This window comes from Doryrhamphus excisus, chromosome 13, assembly GCF_030265055.1.
Source record: "Doryrhamphus excisus isolate RoL2022-K1 chromosome 13, RoL_Dexc_1.0, whole genome shotgun sequence".
Lineage (NCBI taxonomy): Eukaryota > Metazoa > Chordata > Actinopteri > Syngnathiformes > Syngnathidae > Doryrhamphus > Doryrhamphus excisus.
The window spans coordinates 12,118,295-12,133,780 of NC_080478.1; the positions used below are offsets into that span (position 1 = coordinate 12,118,295).

A 15,486-nucleotide genomic window follows, 5' to 3' on the forward strand; every position below is an offset into this window, starting at 1 on the left:
AAGATACTTTATTTTTTCTTTAATATGTCAACTCTATCCTACTAAAAGGACATTATTTTGTTTCTGGTAATTGTTTTTTTCTCTTAATATTTTGACTTTATCTTGTAAAATGGCAGCTGTTAATTTCTGCTCTCTTTTTTTTAATATTCCAATTATTTAAATTTTGTTATTGTAAATTTTCTTGTCAGACTCCATTCACACAATATTTTGACTTTATTCACATACATTCAAAAATTACAACTTAATTCATTCATTGACGTTATTCTTGTAAAATCTTATGAACTTTTTTTCTAAATATCTTCACTTTGTGCTTTTAAAATTACTTATTTTTTTGTTAGGTTTTCATGTTAAAGCATTTTGAGCCATGCCAAACTTCTCGCAGGGCTCACTTCCAAATGCGCAAACGTCATAATCTGAAACTTTGGCATAGTTTAACACAAAAATACAACATTCTAACTACATGTATAGGTCAGAAAAGTGGAAACATATTATAAGCACACAACTAGACATGAGAATGTTCATACAAATAACCTTAACCACAGATCATATCTTATTGATATTACAGTACAATATACAGATAATGGTAAACTGGTAGTCCACTGAAACATTGATGTACTCTAGTAATGTCAGTCATTTGAGCATATCAGTACTTTTATGCTTGTATATGTGTTTTAATGTTTCGGGACCACTGTAGTAATGATCTGCAGTCATGCTGTGTTTTATTTATATACAGTACGGTATTTCACATTCATTTTACAACAGTATATTACAGTACAGAGTGGTTAACGCGCAGACCTCACAGCTAGGAGACCAGGGTTCAATTCCACCCTCGGCTATCTCTGTGTGGAGTTTGCATGTTCTCCCCGTGCATGCGTGGGTTTTCTCCGGGTACTCCGGTTTCCTCCCACATTCCAAAAACATGCTAGGTTAATTGGCGACTCCAAATTGTCCATAGGTATGAATGTGAGTGTGAATGGTTGTTTGTCTATATGTGCCCTGTGATTGGCTGGCGACCAGTCCAGGGTGTACCCCGCCTCTCACCTGAAGACAGCTGGGATAGGCTCCAGCACCCCCCGCAACCCTCGTTCGGAAAAGCGGTAGAAAATGAATGAATGAATGTTACAGTACATTCTCATCACTGTACAAAGGTTTTATCTGTTTTCTAAAACGTCTCCATTCTTCAACACTTGCCAGGCACAACAGTAATGAGGGTCAAATGACTTGGTGTTTATACGTACGTATATCAGGTACTAGGCAACCAGGCACCACAAAAGGAATTGTCAATATTTCGGTGTCCTTTTTGAGGGTTGCTAGCTTAGCTCCAACATGTTGGTGTTGATGTGGAAACAGATGTAGGAGAAGTAGTCCTGCTGGCTGAGTCCCGGAATGTCACAGGTCACCTGAGATCAACACAACAACACTGTCATACGTCATTCGTCACACTATAAACCAGTGTCACTGACATGTTTTCCTAACGCGCTCCCGCCATTCAAATGTCGCTATTACCACAGGGAATTGTGTTGTGGTTGTCCCTTGTCTTTTTAAGCACCCACAAGTTTGTCACTGCGACCTTGCAAAACACGGACGGATTTGCATGAGACTGATGTCATTACAAGAAGGTTGCCCAGCAAATGGATGACAAGCCTTTCCCTCACCCACGCGTTATGACTGGGTGCACACTTCAATGGAAACCCATGTCCATGTTTTCTGTAACTGTTGGCAACAATACAGTAATTACCCAAAATGTTGCCATAGTTTATTTATTCCCATCAGTTCATTCCAGTATACTCACCCTTTGCAGTTACCTTGATATTCTGTATAAACACTTGCCATGCATTATTTATAAAGTCTGTTATAATCAGCAGTTACATGCAGTTTATTAAATAATTGATTTCAATATTTATTCAATTATTCTCTGAATAAGATTACTGCATTTAAATGCTGTGGTTTTAAACTTTTGATGAAATGATGCCATTTCAGCCTATTTCAGTGTAATGATTATTTGCAATAAATTGCTGACTCAACAATGCAAAATGTACATTCTTGCAATTTTTCAACTGTTCTTAACATTTTCATCAGCAGTATATCATAATTGTCACTGTGATTTAGTGATTTAACCATTTTATTTTTCATTTAAAAGGTCAGTGCCGCCGATTTGGGTCACTTACATCCATTTTGCTGACGGTGGCAGTTGGGTCCAGATGCACAAACAAAGAGGAAAGTTCTTCTTTCAGTTTCTTGGAAAACTTCCTGTCTGACTGTATCAGAAGGGCCTGATAGTTCACAGGCAAACCATACCTGGAGGTGTACGTCATTACGAGACCTCTCACGTTAACAGCAAATGAATCATCACACAAACACAGTGAAGGTATGACTCACCTGAGTACTGACTCTACAAAGACCCTCAATGCTTTCAGGTGAATCCAGGCAATAAACACCTGGTTGTAATTCACCTTCAACCAATGCACAAACGTGCCCTAGACAGGATAGTGCAAAGCATGAATTTATTTAGATAAAACATGTACACTGACACCATTTGTAGGGTGTACAGAATTATGTCTTTTGATATGTCAAGATGTAAAGTACTCTTGTGTTTGCTTCAAAAAGCACCCCAAAAGCACTTTAATACGAGCTATCAGTCCGTATGGATTGTTGCTTATTATTTCTGACAACACATCTCTGTATACCGTATTTTCTGGACTATAAGTCGCACCAGAGTATAAGTTGCACAAGGCCAAAAATGCATAATTAGGTAGAAAAAAACATACATAAGTCGCACTGGAGTATAAGTCGCATTTTTTGCGGGTAATTTATTTTAAACTACTTGACCAAAACAGACATTACGTCCTCTTGGAAGGCAAGTTGTAACAATAAAAGAATAAAAAACAGGCTGAATAGGTGTAATATATGCTAACATAAACACAAAAAATAAAAAATGGAAAAGGTGTCAAGTGTGTAACATAAACAGTTTTTCCATTTATAAGTCGCTTTGGAGTATAAGTCGCAGGAACAGCCAACCAATGAAAAAAAGTGTGACTTATAATCCGGAAAATACAGTAAATGGTGGCGTTCAACTCACACAATGTTCTTTCTTGTGAACACGGAGCTCCCTCCTCTTCTGTTGCTGCTTCTCCTCCAGGTCGAAGCTATAGTCCCGCACAGTGAACCTGTGTGGGTCATAGACTACACAATGGTAAACAACACAGAAAACACTGTTTCATTCCCAAACTCTATATTCCAGTAATTCATCCTGCTTACTTGCTTTCCTGGGCTTTGGATTTGAATTCATCCACCACTCTTTTGAAGAGTGTCACGGAAAAAATACCACCTTCTCCATCTTCATTGAGTTTCCTGTTGATGCACAACAAGAATGTTGTGTGGCAGCGTTGAAAAGCTGTGTGATAGCAGTGCCTATATACACAGTGATGGGAATAACGGTGATTAAATAAACTGTGTTGCTTTTTTCAGTAACGGGTAATCAAACTAATTACTCTTAATGTCAATATAACACTGTTACCATTTTCGACACCTCGTTACTGCACATTACTGAAGCCGCCTAAAAATATATCACAGACTTCATAATGAATCTGCAGCGCTGTGAGAGAGTTGCAGATTGACAAGGGAGGGGGTGGGATAACCGCATAAGAAATGAGGATTGGCTAAGGTTTAGTAAGATTACGTCTTCAGCCAATCAGAGATGAGGGTGGGCAGGTGTTTAGAGCACATCCAAAGTGCCGGGTAGTAGATACAGCATAGCGAGAGATGGCGAGTGAGGAGGACTCTAGTGAGAAGACAGCGTTTGCCAAATGGAAGTACAGACACTACTTTAACTTCGTTGAGGTCAAAGGTAAAAATGTACACATCGTATGTACATTATGTCCAAGAAAAAAAACTTTGTCCACGTGTTGTGTGAGCAACTCAAACCTACAGAAACACCCGTCGACCTGTCAATCAATGCAAACCTCTGTAATGTACTCGGCAATAGTTACTTTTACTGGTAACTAGTTACTTTTGTAGTGGAGTTTTTTGTAGAAGTAACTAGTACTACATGCCCAACACTTTGTATACAGTATTCTGACCTAAACTTAATATTGTCAGATGATGGACCGACCCTGGACTGGCCTCCTGTCAGTTACAGGGATGCGTTCATTTTTAGTTGTCAGTGCTACAACTCTTGTTGGCTAGCTATTTAGCTTACTGTGTACTAATAGTGAATAATGCCAACTGCGACATCTAGATTGTTGCTATAGATATTGGTGCATATCGCACCGCATTTCAACAATAATAATGGCATGAATGACGGATGTCAAGAAAGAAAGACACCTCACCTGCTTGACCGCGGCACCACAAACTCTGACAAAGATTCGTACGTCCTTTCCCACTGCGTATAGTCCCTCCTGTGATCCCAACATATGACACAACAAGAGTGGTCCAATTTATCAATGCAGGGGTGTCCAAAGTGTTATTTCTGGCCTGCGGCTTATTTTTTGTTATGGTAAAACGAACATGAATTCATTATTGATAAGCTATATTAGGTATGCTTTGTCACCTGCAGTATAACACAAAGCTAACATAATGGAACTGGTTTGCATGTTTTTTAGTTAATTGTTATTTTTTTAATTAAAAAATGTTGGTGTTGATGTGGTTGCGTACCTTTTTCCGGTTACAGTACAAAATGGCACGTCTTGTCATGTTATTAATTAGACGGAGTGACTCCAACTGTGTTGTTGAAGGGGACCTATTATGCTTTTTCCACTTTTCTGACCTATAAAATTGTTACAATGTTGAATTGTCATGTTAAACATGAGGATTCTTTGCTAACAAACACAGTCGTGCCACAAATCTCAAAAGTGTTAAAACAAAACATGTTTTTTTTAGGTTAACAGTTATGTTTTCACATGCATAAAACAAATCTAAATGCATATCAATAATGAATGAAAGAGCTATTTAATTGGATTTATAGGAAAAATTGATTCGGTTAGAGTATCGGTCAGGTTTCACTGTATGTGTATCTTTTCTTCAGATAGTATGGATTTTTGACCTACATAGGATTGGTTTTAGCATCTATAATGGCCAAAATCTATCAAAGATTCCCCGCAAATCCTTCGATTTCTCTGTATGCAGCTCGGTGTACAAAAAGATTGGACACCCCCAAACTGTGGTCATGAAACAATCAGCACTGTTAAAAAAAATGAGATAATTTATCAACAATTGTAAAATAAGTATCTGTGTTCCTGACCTGCTCACCACCACCAGCAGAGTGGTGAGGTACTGTGAGACCACCATGTCTTCTCTCCTCACGATGCCGTTTAGGCTGCATGTTTGCAAACTTCCTCTAAAAACACAAATATCCTATGTAAGAATATCATGTATCCACCCATGTAATCAACTCTTAATATCACTCACTCTAGTTTGTCCTCAAGACACTGCAAGCTTGCCTTCACACTCCTGTACGCCGCAGCTCTGGATTTTAATTCCACTTCCACCTGGGAAACGTCCTGACACACACATGCAGCCACCAAAACCACAAGTATTATTTCATGATTAAGAGTATAATGCATACCAGCAGTCTTAGATTATCTTTGTTGTTCAGTTAAGTTTGATCTGACCTGCAAATCAAGTCTGGCTACACAAGTCTACATATCACACTTTGAATGCATCTTCTTTATGCCTTATAGGTATTTGTATTTTACTTCATTTAGCCATTTCATTCTTGAAAATGCTTAATTTATTAATTTTTAACTATGCATTTTATTTTACTAACAGGCCATATTCGACCACAAACAGCATGATTTATTAATTTAATTCTTTTTGAAAAACTGTGATAGAATGTGGTGAGAGACAACTGTATTTATAAATTACCAACTTATGGTGATTGACATTTATTTACTGTATTGTATGTATTTTCAAAGAAAAAAATGTTGAAAAGTGACCAAAAATCCACAAATTTGTGATGCTGTGAAAGCCCAATCATGAATGTCGTGAATTGCAAATCGACTTCACTCTTTTTCCCACTTCTACAGGCATCAGAATGTCAGTTTAAAAAATATATACATAATATCCCCTGGCACCAGCCTATTGGAGATGAAAAGTAATATAAAAACGGAATATTTTCTTGGAAAAAAAAAACTCTGGCAGCCCTGCGGCCCCCTAGCTTATTTTCTGATTTTTACTGATCCAAATTTCCATGCAAATACAACTGATTTTTTCTCATTTGTACCTTATTGATGATGTTTACAAGGCTGGAGAGAGGCAGAGATGTGGGATACTTGGCCTTATCCCACTGGAAGCTTGTCACATACCTCATCACGTCCACTGACATAATCACACACATACACACACACACAACACACACATACACGTTCATTTATAGTTGGAATATTTAAGTTAATCACACACAAGAATAATTGGAATTAAGGGAGGACAAAGGACAAATATGCAAAAATACCTCTTAATGACTTCACATGGGTCTTTATGGGAGACTGCAGATCCATCTGCTTCATGCTGTGGGCTGTTAGTGTGGGAGGAGTGAATTAGAAATACTGTATTAGTTCATATATGGTATTTCTGCTTGTCTGTTCCATTTCTACATACAGTAGAGCTGATAGCAAAATCTCCAGGCTGTATGTGGGTGTTTATGCATATTGTTCCCACATTTAGTCTCATTTGCTTGAGGCATCTGTGCATTTACTTAATGGGATTTCCATACCATCTCATTAACCAGAATGTAATTAACACCTTCTCGGCATGGACGTGTGTGTGCGCGGCTTTGTGTGACTCACCTCTGTTGGCTAAGACATTTTCCGTCACTTTGTCCCTGGCTTGCTCCATCACCTCCCTCATACACTGGCATGTTTTTGTCATCACGCTCGGATCAGGAAGAATATCGTCATTAAAGGTCGAACCACAAAAGGTCCTGGCAATCACTTATGTATATAATGAGTGACAGGCTAGTAATCAAACCTGCATTCAGTCATGCAAGTAAAGATCATGGACGCAGACCCCATTTTCACTGGCTTTACAATCTCTCATCAGTTTAAATACACCACTCATGAATACAAAATCAGGAGGGAAAACTAGCCGCCTGTCGTCTCTGGACATTAATTAATCATGGTGCGGACTGCAGACAAGCTCAGTTTCTTATTTAAGTAAAAAGTTACACGATGCAATAATCGCTAAGACAAAACACTAATGCAACTTTTTTTTTTACCTTTCGATCAATGTGTCGAGTGTGGAGAGTTCATCTGACACACGGAGTAGGCTGTCCAGTATTCCCACCTGAGGTCAAAGTATGCAAAGTCTTAATTGAGGCATTCTAACTGAAGACTGAAACTGAGCAATGTCTTAAAATATGACAGCAAAGTGGACCGTGGCGCTCATTGATCATATTGAGTGAAATGGGTCAGATGGAAATTTTGCAGCAACCTGAGCTTTTATCCCTTCACCAGAGAAGGACACCAAACACCACACCATCTTCATATACACTCACTGTCCTCATAAAAAACAATCATCTAACAGACAAAAACAAAAAATATCACCAACCTTCAGCTCTGGAATGGAGAATTTGCAGCAGGAGGCCAAGTTAGTTTTGCCAAGGATGTGTTTGAGTTTCTCTACACTTATTGAACTGGTCTTGTCCAGTGGGACAGATATCAGCCACAAGTCTCGCATGACTCCTAATGCTTCACATAAAGACAACCAGTTAAATATGTCGTTTGGCACTGGACACACAAAATGCAAAAAAGTTGACAAACTAGTAGAATATCAGAGTAATACACTATGCTCATGATAAAAAACAAAACAAAACTCTTTACACCTGTAGTAGTTGCACTTACAAGTTTAGTAAGGACAAAAAAAATAATTGGAAAGAGAGGTTTCTTACCTTCAACTTATCTTCATTGGGATCCTGTGTCAGTCTCCTACAGTGGATGCAGATTCTCCTTCACCTGAATCTACCAGACTGCCAGCCCACTGACTTCTAAGGTCATAGGAAGTCATTACCTATACAGGCTCCAGTCTCTTAAAAAAACCTGTGACTATAATTTCATGTTTTCTTTACTGTAGTTAATCAACTTTGACAAAATTTTCTAAGTAATCTGATTTGTCATGCTTCTACCATGTATACAATCATTGCACACTAATTCCATCGCCGGGGATATTACTTTCATTTAAAAAAATCTTTAATTCAATTTAAAAAAAAATCAAAAAATTTCAAAATTGCAGGGGTTTTCAGTGTGCGAGGTCACGTAGATTCATTTTCTGTATTGTTTCCATGTGTGTTATTTTAATTGATTAAACTGTAATTTGAGTATAGCGTGGCATAAATCGATACCTACGGTAGCGACTCATACATTTCCTTCTACAGTGGTAATCAATTATTAAGATTGAATTCAATAAAAAAATATATACGTATGACCCCCGAATGAGTGCGGAACTTTATAGACTGCTTTTGTTTCACACGGACGGACGCGGAGCGGACGTTTACTTCCTGTTTAGCACTGAGGCAACAACGTGGGTGCTGAACAACTCAGTGGTGTTGCATGTGTTGTGTTATGTGTAAGCACAACCTTGTGAAGCTTCAAACATGCAGGTTTCTAGTGTGAATGATGTGAAGATTTACAATTTAAGCCATGGAAAGTCCCTTCCGGAGGTAAGAGTTTAGCTTTAGTGACATTGGACATCAGGTAAATGATGTTTTTGTATGATGTATTTGGCTAAACTCCAAATGTCTTGAAGTGTGTTGATATACTGTGTGCATATGTATATATATATATATATATATATATATATATATATATATATATATATATATATATATATATATATATATATATATATATATATATATATATATATATATATATATATATATTACTAGCACTTGTAACTTCAGTCAAATATGTATATATCAGTGAAGCAGTAGTATAATGCAACTTTGTTTTGAACATCCAGTGGTTGTCAGACCGTAAGAAGAGACAACTGCAAAAGAAAGATGTCGGTAAGTTCCAATTTTATACGATGTATCTGATGTTTAACGTAACCGTTGCCGTTTGACATTTGCGTCTGTCTCACTGTATTTGTTTTTATTATTAGACATCCAGCGCAGGATTGAGCTTATCCAAGACTTTGAGATGCCCACCGTGTGCACATCCATAAAGGTATCTAGAGATGGACAGTTCATCTTGGCAGCAGGTAAAAAAAACATTTTTAAAAAATCCACTGTGTTTTATGTGTGCATGATCGTTCTCTGCAGCATACAGGAGGTTGTTCCTGGAATGGCATTTTACAGTTATAAAGTTTTTAGTTCGTGCACCGTAAACACCGTAGACCGAGGACTGCTTGTAGTTGTCATTTGAAAACACTATTAATTGCATGTGTATGAAAGTTACAATGTGTATGTCATTGTCTTTAAAACATTGTAGGCACTTACAAGCCGATGTTTCGATGTTATGACACCTACCACCTGTCACTGAAGTTTGAACGCTGCTTGGATTCAGATGGTAAATACCCACAGACGTACACTTTGTATCTTTTTGCATGTGTATATCATTAACAGATTTATTTTCTCTCCCTCACAAGTTGTGGCCTTTGACATACTGTCTGATGACTACTCAAAGGTAAGGACTACTCTTTTTCAATTGAGGGTGCAATGCAAACCAGCTCATTAAACTCTCACATTATTTTCCGTGTTTGGGTTGTAACCATTCATTTTTTTAAATTTTACCTAAATTCTGGATGTGTCTGCAGATTGTGTTCCTACACTCCGATCGTTATGTGGCATTCCATTCACAGCATGGTTTCTACTACAAGACCCGAATTCCAAAGTTTGGACGGGACTTTTCTTACCATTATCCCTCGTGTGATATCTATTTTGTGGGCAGTAGGTGAGGGAGTTTTTCGATTTCTAGATTTTGACATCACTTTGCCTTTTAATTTGACATTTCATAATGTTCAGTAAGAGTGAATTCATTTTATTTGCACCTTTTTCCCCCCCAGTTCAGAGATCTACAGACTGAATCTTGAACAAGGTCGCTTCCTCAACTCACTTCAGACAGATGCTGTGTAAGTGTTTTCTTTTGACATTAAAAGATAACGATCTTCTCTCTGTCTCACTGTTTTTCATTCTTCTGCTCAATCAGGGGGCACAATGTGTGCGACATCAACCCTGTTCATCATTTGTTTGCCAGTGGAACCTCTGAGGTACTTAGTACTACATACAGTCATGGAAAAAATAATTAGGCCACTTTGTTTCTTCAATTTCTTTTTCATTTTAATGCCTGGTACAACTAAAGGTACAGTTGTTTGGACAAATATAGCGTCAACAAAAATAGATCATAAGAGTACATTTTTATATAATAAAAAGTAGTATAGTATAATAAAAAAAGTGATCTTGATTTTGCTTCTTGTTGAGCAGGCCCCTTGCTATGTGGTATTGATGTCAACTGTTATTTAATGTAATTCTTCCAACTGCATGGCTCTTTCTTTGAGGATTGTATCTTCCATTTTCCTTGTTGTCATGGCAACATGAGCTTTATTTATTATTATTTATCCAGGTTGTTGATAACTTTGACAAAGGCACTCTTGCTGTTAATGGTGATATTATTAGCAACTCAGTAAATATCAGCTTCTAATAATGCAGTGAATACCTGTTCCCATGTCCTATGCATTCATTAAATGGCTTCTGTTGACCAGCCGTCTTGCATACCATTGCCAACCTCACCCAGCAGGAGAGCATTCGCTCCGCTAACCCAGCTCCAAAATAGGAGCATTGTTTTGTATTTCTATATTTACATGGTTTGATTTATCCAGGCTTAAGAAGAATAAAATGAACTGACTTTCACAACTTTCCAAGTATGTAAAGTTAATATATAAAGAAAAAAGGCCCACATTAGAGTGTTGTTGAGCAACAACTAGAATTTTAGACCTCTGTGTGCCAAGGCCGATCTTTTAACATAAAGTCAAATTGCTACTCTCTGGTTTATGGAAGATGGTGGTTGATTCTAGTGGGTGGACGGTTTATTTGTCACTAGAATTCATAGTTGAGTTGAGTAACATTTTCTGTATCATCCCTGTTTTTTCCTGGTGTTTAGGGAAGGGTGGAATGCTGGGACCCTCGTGTCTGGAAACAAGTGGGTCTTCTTGACTGTGCCCTAAGCAGCCTCACAGAAGGAATGGAGTATGTAGTAATCTTTCGCACTCAGGTGCCAAATGATGTGTATTGACCCCAATATTTCTTGTTGCTGGCACTGTCCACACTGCTTCACACACACATTTTCTTCTTCTCCTATGTAGAAGCTTCACAAATATTTTAGAAGCAATATTGTCTTACTGTCACACATTGTTTATGGGTCACTCTCTTATTGTTTTATTGTGTTTACAATTCTGCCAATACTTTGATTACTCTCATTGTGTCTTTGTTTACAGAGTTTTAGGTTTGCCCTCAATAAGCGCACTGAAGTTTAACGGCTCCCTCTCCATGGCAGTAGGCACCACCACTGGACAGGTGAGGGAGCGCCTTGGTGGTTGCTGCCCGATGACCTGCACATTAGATATACTGTGACGATTACAGTAAAATAATGGGGGGGAAGGAAATTATTTTTTAAAACATATCTTTGAATGCATTTGCACAAACAAGTCACTGTCCTCTGGAGTCATGGTAGCTTAACAATATGTCCATCCTGTGTGTTTTCTTTCTGGCTAAAGGTGCTGCTGTATGACTTGCGCTCCAACCAACCACTGCTGGTGAAAGACCACTTCTACAATCTGCCCATTAAATCGCTCAACTTCCACAATGAGATGGATCTGGTTGTGTCGGCAGATGCCAAAATAATAAAAATGTGGAACAAAGACAATGTAAGAATAACATATATTACATTCCCGCTGCTTACAGCATTAAATACACTATACTCTCTTATGAGCTCAAATAGAAGCATTCCATCAAAACTGGTCTGTATATAAGTTTAGATCAGACCAAAAAGAGTGGCGATAACGCTGTGGTGTTGTTGTTCTTTTTTGGTCTTTCGATCCCAATACTTTCCACATATTCCTAGTTTGTACTGCCAAAATGTCCTCACTACCATATGGACTCATACTTCATAAAACACTACTAGTTATTGGATGACATACCGATACTCTTCTTCTTCTGCTCACCACAGGGCAAAGTGTTCTCCTCCATCCAGACTGAGAGCAACATCAATGACGTGTGCATGTACCCCCACTCAGGTAAGAACAATGTTTCCTCCAAGAGCACATCGCAAGATACACTGATTGAATAGTGGGCACACTGTGCCAGAGAGCCCAATGCAGGCTAAACGATCCAGGAGGGAAGTGTCAATATCATGTCCAAAGTTGGTACATGGTACTGGCGTGGCCACATGAATGCTGGGGTTGAGCCAAGGGGAGTTGAGGTGAACAGGAAGTTGTCAGGCTCTGGTGGATAGAGTTGTTCCCAAAACCAATGCAAACACCACACAGAAATGCCCAATGGAGATTTGAACCCAGGTGAGATGGATGCCACTTGTTCTAATATGAGATCAAACAATAAAGAAACTTTCTACTTCCTCCAGCCAATAAAATAAAACACTTTTATAATGAGCAAAAGCTGATACAGCACTAAAATACTTGAACACAAAGACATAACCTAGTGTTGAAAGAAATGGCAGCATAAAATCACTGAGCCTTAGATTTGGATTAGGATTCAGGCTGTTAACTCTTGTAATATGATTTTGTTGTGAGATTTTGACACGCATGGGAACCAACGGGAAGATGATTCCTCGCGTCTTGACTCCAAAGACGAGAGAGGGGAATGCGAGCCAGCGTATATTAATGATCCATCTCTGCTATTCCACATAACAGAAAGGGAGACATTTTCAAATAAACCCATGCTTTTATTACCACATAAAACCACGGATGAGAGAAACAATTCACTCTTTCCTAAAACTGTATATAAATTTGTTTTATTATAGTTTTTTAATTATCCCTTTTTAACAAATGACCAAATGTGTTGTTCTCCACCACTGGGTGGCGCCATCTGATCGGGGTTTGTCTCTCATCTAGTTGGATTACACTGGCTGTATAGGTGAATATAATTTGGTTTTGAAGCTAACCTCATATTTTGACTTTCCAAAGCTTTTGTCAATACTGAAGACATTATAGTGTCCCCTGGCCCATTTAGAGCAGAAAATCATTTTTTTTTGCCATTTAAAAAAATATGTATTCTGTTTCCTATATGTTTCTCTTCTGGTTTCAGACAGATTTTTCTCTAATAATGTAGTAGACTTAATAACACGTGAATTATGCATCAAGGAAGAAGCTTTCATCATCACTATTCTTCCTCTCGTTTGGTAGGAATGCTGTTTACTGCCAATGAAGATCCCAAGATGAACACATTCTACATCCCTGTGAGTATAGCCCTTGGCTCACAGACAAACACGTGTTGACTGCCAGGCACCTGTGTCAATTACGTCAATGGGATTTTCACACTTATTGGTGCAATAAAAGGTCTTATCTGGTGTACATATTACTAACTGGCCATGCATAGTTACCCGTGTAATTGTAACGTGTGCTCTTTCACCATCCACTTACACACGAGCAATGAGACCAAAGAATGACAAAAAAAGAGTGGGGTTGATTTTGTTGACTTTGGACTTTGTGTGCCCCAGCAGACTTTCCAGGAATGAATGAGACACAGCTCTCCATTCCAATTATGTGAAATGTCGCCAAGGCATTATAGAACACATAGAGCACATTATAGAAATAAAATGACACCAAGAAACCAAGAAAAAACACTGAAAATGGGAAGAGTAGAGCAAAAGGTATCATGAAACCAGAAAAAGCAGAAATGTCGATACGAATAACTAATATTAACATGAGCTTTGTCAGACAGCATATTATTTTAGCCTTTTTACAAAATTAAACAAATATATAAAACTATCATTATATAAAATATCTGCATTACAACATAGGGGCCCAAATGGGGGCCCACAGTTCCATCAGCTGGATCTGGTGGGTCACTGCTCCACTTGGCCTCAGTTAAATAATATTGGTATTATTATTTCAAAGTAATTTTCTGTATCCATTTAATATCAATATCTGTACCACAACTTATTGGGTTCTCCCTTGCTCCTTGGTGTGTCTCTTGTGTGTCCCACTACACACTGGACCATTTACCAATGGAAACGAGAATTGTCCAATCTTGTTATCTTGTTAACTAATTTGAGCTAGAACATCATCCACCTCATCATGGGTGATTGAAGTTACTTTTTGGTATTGTAACTACACTAGGGCCTCTCATTGTATTTTTATTTATTTATTTATTATTTTATATAAAGTGTTAAAGTGTACAAATGTTAATTTACACCGCATGTCTGCATTCAAAGAACTTCATTGTCTCTATTTTAGAAGTTGACCTTGTTAATTTTGATGTCACAAGTGTTTTGCATTGACAAATATTTGTTTTGTTCAGACACTAATTGAGTCTGAAATGTGTGTTTGTCTGAGTTCAGGCTCTGGGCCCAGCACCACGCTGGTGCTCCTTCCTCGACAACCTAACAGAGGAGCTGGAAGAGAGCCCCGAGAGCACCGTGTATGACGACTACAAGTTTGTCACCCGCAAGGACCTGGAAGCTTTGGGTGAGGTGTTTTCCCTTTTTACAAAAGTAGAACATACCTTTTTTTGTTTTATTTTTGTATTGAGGCATCAATATAATATTATTATAACGGTTTTGTGAGTATAAAGCACTCCAACAAACTTTGGATGGGGAAGGAGTAAGGAGAGCTGGGAGGAGGCGTATCCCTGAGGAAGGGTTGAATGAACATTGGAATGCAGTCTCAGCACTAAAAAGATCAAATGGCAAAGAGCAGAGAGGTGGTTGGCTGCTGTCGAATAACGGTGGGGCGTAGCAGTGTTGATTTACAGAAGCTGTATCACGTGGCCTGTTACGTAACGTTGAGTAGCCGGCGCCAATGGAAGATCCTGCAAGAGCGTTTACACAAGCCTCAAGGCATGGAATATATAGCTTCTTTAAGAGTGAGTCATCTCAGGGTGGGGAGCTCTCATACTCAAATCATTGAACATCTCTTGCTTGCCTTTCTAGTAACACGCTGACTCTTACTCATGGACAACTGAAGTGCCTCTCACTAAATTATTAAAGTGATCCAATTTACCTTGGACAAACACTTTGAATTGGAACTTAGATGCTCAAATGTTGTATCATTTACTAGCTCATAAAAACTTTAAATAAATCACTACCATCCTATATAATTTTGTAAATGACCTTGCTTTTCTTTTTGTTTAAGGTTTGTCTCACCTGGTGGGGTCATCCCTCCTGAGGGCGTACATGCATGGCTATTTCATGGACATCAGGCTCTATCATAAGGTGTGTGGTTGCGCCATAGATGGTTATGGCATAATCCTCTTTGTCAATTAAATTATTAGTACATTCAAAGTCATAATGGATGTCATAACTATGTAAGTAAGGATTTATG

At 38.2% G+C, this 15,486-nt stretch overlaps 2 protein-coding genes across 3 annotated transcripts in view; one reads left to right on the forward strand and one right to left on the reverse strand.

The window, feature by feature from the left end:
• Nucleotides 1-15,486, forward strand: part of nol10 (nucleolar protein 10) — a 28,858-nt gene that overhangs the window by 6,501 nt on the left and 6,871 nt on the right. The window contains exons 1-15 of one of the 2 annotated variants that reach the window (XM_058090426.1): nt 8,481-8,650; nt 8,953-8,998; nt 9,094-9,192; nt 9,423-9,500; nt 9,580-9,617; nt 9,748-9,884; nt 9,997-10,062; nt 10,140-10,200; nt 11,091-11,176; nt 11,425-11,503; nt 11,704-11,853; nt 12,156-12,222; nt 13,348-13,400; nt 14,505-14,631; nt 15,298-15,377. In XM_058090426.1, the coding sequence (XP_057946409.1) occupies nt 8,585-8,650; nt 8,953-8,998; nt 9,094-9,192; nt 9,423-9,500; nt 9,580-9,617; nt 9,748-9,884; nt 9,997-10,062; nt 10,140-10,200; nt 11,091-11,176; nt 11,425-11,503; nt 11,704-11,853; nt 12,156-12,222; nt 13,348-13,400; nt 14,505-14,631; nt 15,298-15,377 (1,233 nt within the window). In that variant the 5' untranslated portion in view covers nt 8,481-8,584. Of the gene's footprint in view, nt 1-8,480; nt 8,651-8,952; nt 8,999-9,093; nt 9,193-9,422; nt 9,501-9,579; nt 9,618-9,747; nt 9,885-9,996; nt 10,063-10,139; nt 10,201-11,090; nt 11,177-11,424; nt 11,504-11,703; nt 11,854-12,155; nt 12,223-13,347; nt 13,401-14,504; nt 14,632-15,297; nt 15,378-15,486 lie in introns of those variants that run through there. The other variant, XM_058090427.1, reaches the window with a different exon arrangement.
• atp6v1c2 (ATPase H+ transporting V1 subunit C2) lies at nt 1,162-7,671 on the reverse strand. The gene is made up of 12 exons (XM_058090433.1): nt 7,543-7,671; nt 7,211-7,278; nt 6,783-6,868; nt 6,221-6,315; nt 5,407-5,498; nt 5,240-5,335; nt 4,329-4,397; nt 3,259-3,351; nt 3,080-3,167; nt 2,380-2,477; nt 2,169-2,298; nt 1,162-1,400 (listed from the first exon to the last, which is right to left on the reverse strand). The coding sequence occupies exons 1-12, from the start codon at nt 7,669-7,671 to the stop codon at nt 1,311-1,313; spliced, it is 1,134 nt and encodes a 377-aa protein (XP_057946416.1). The 3' UTR covers nt 1,162-1,310.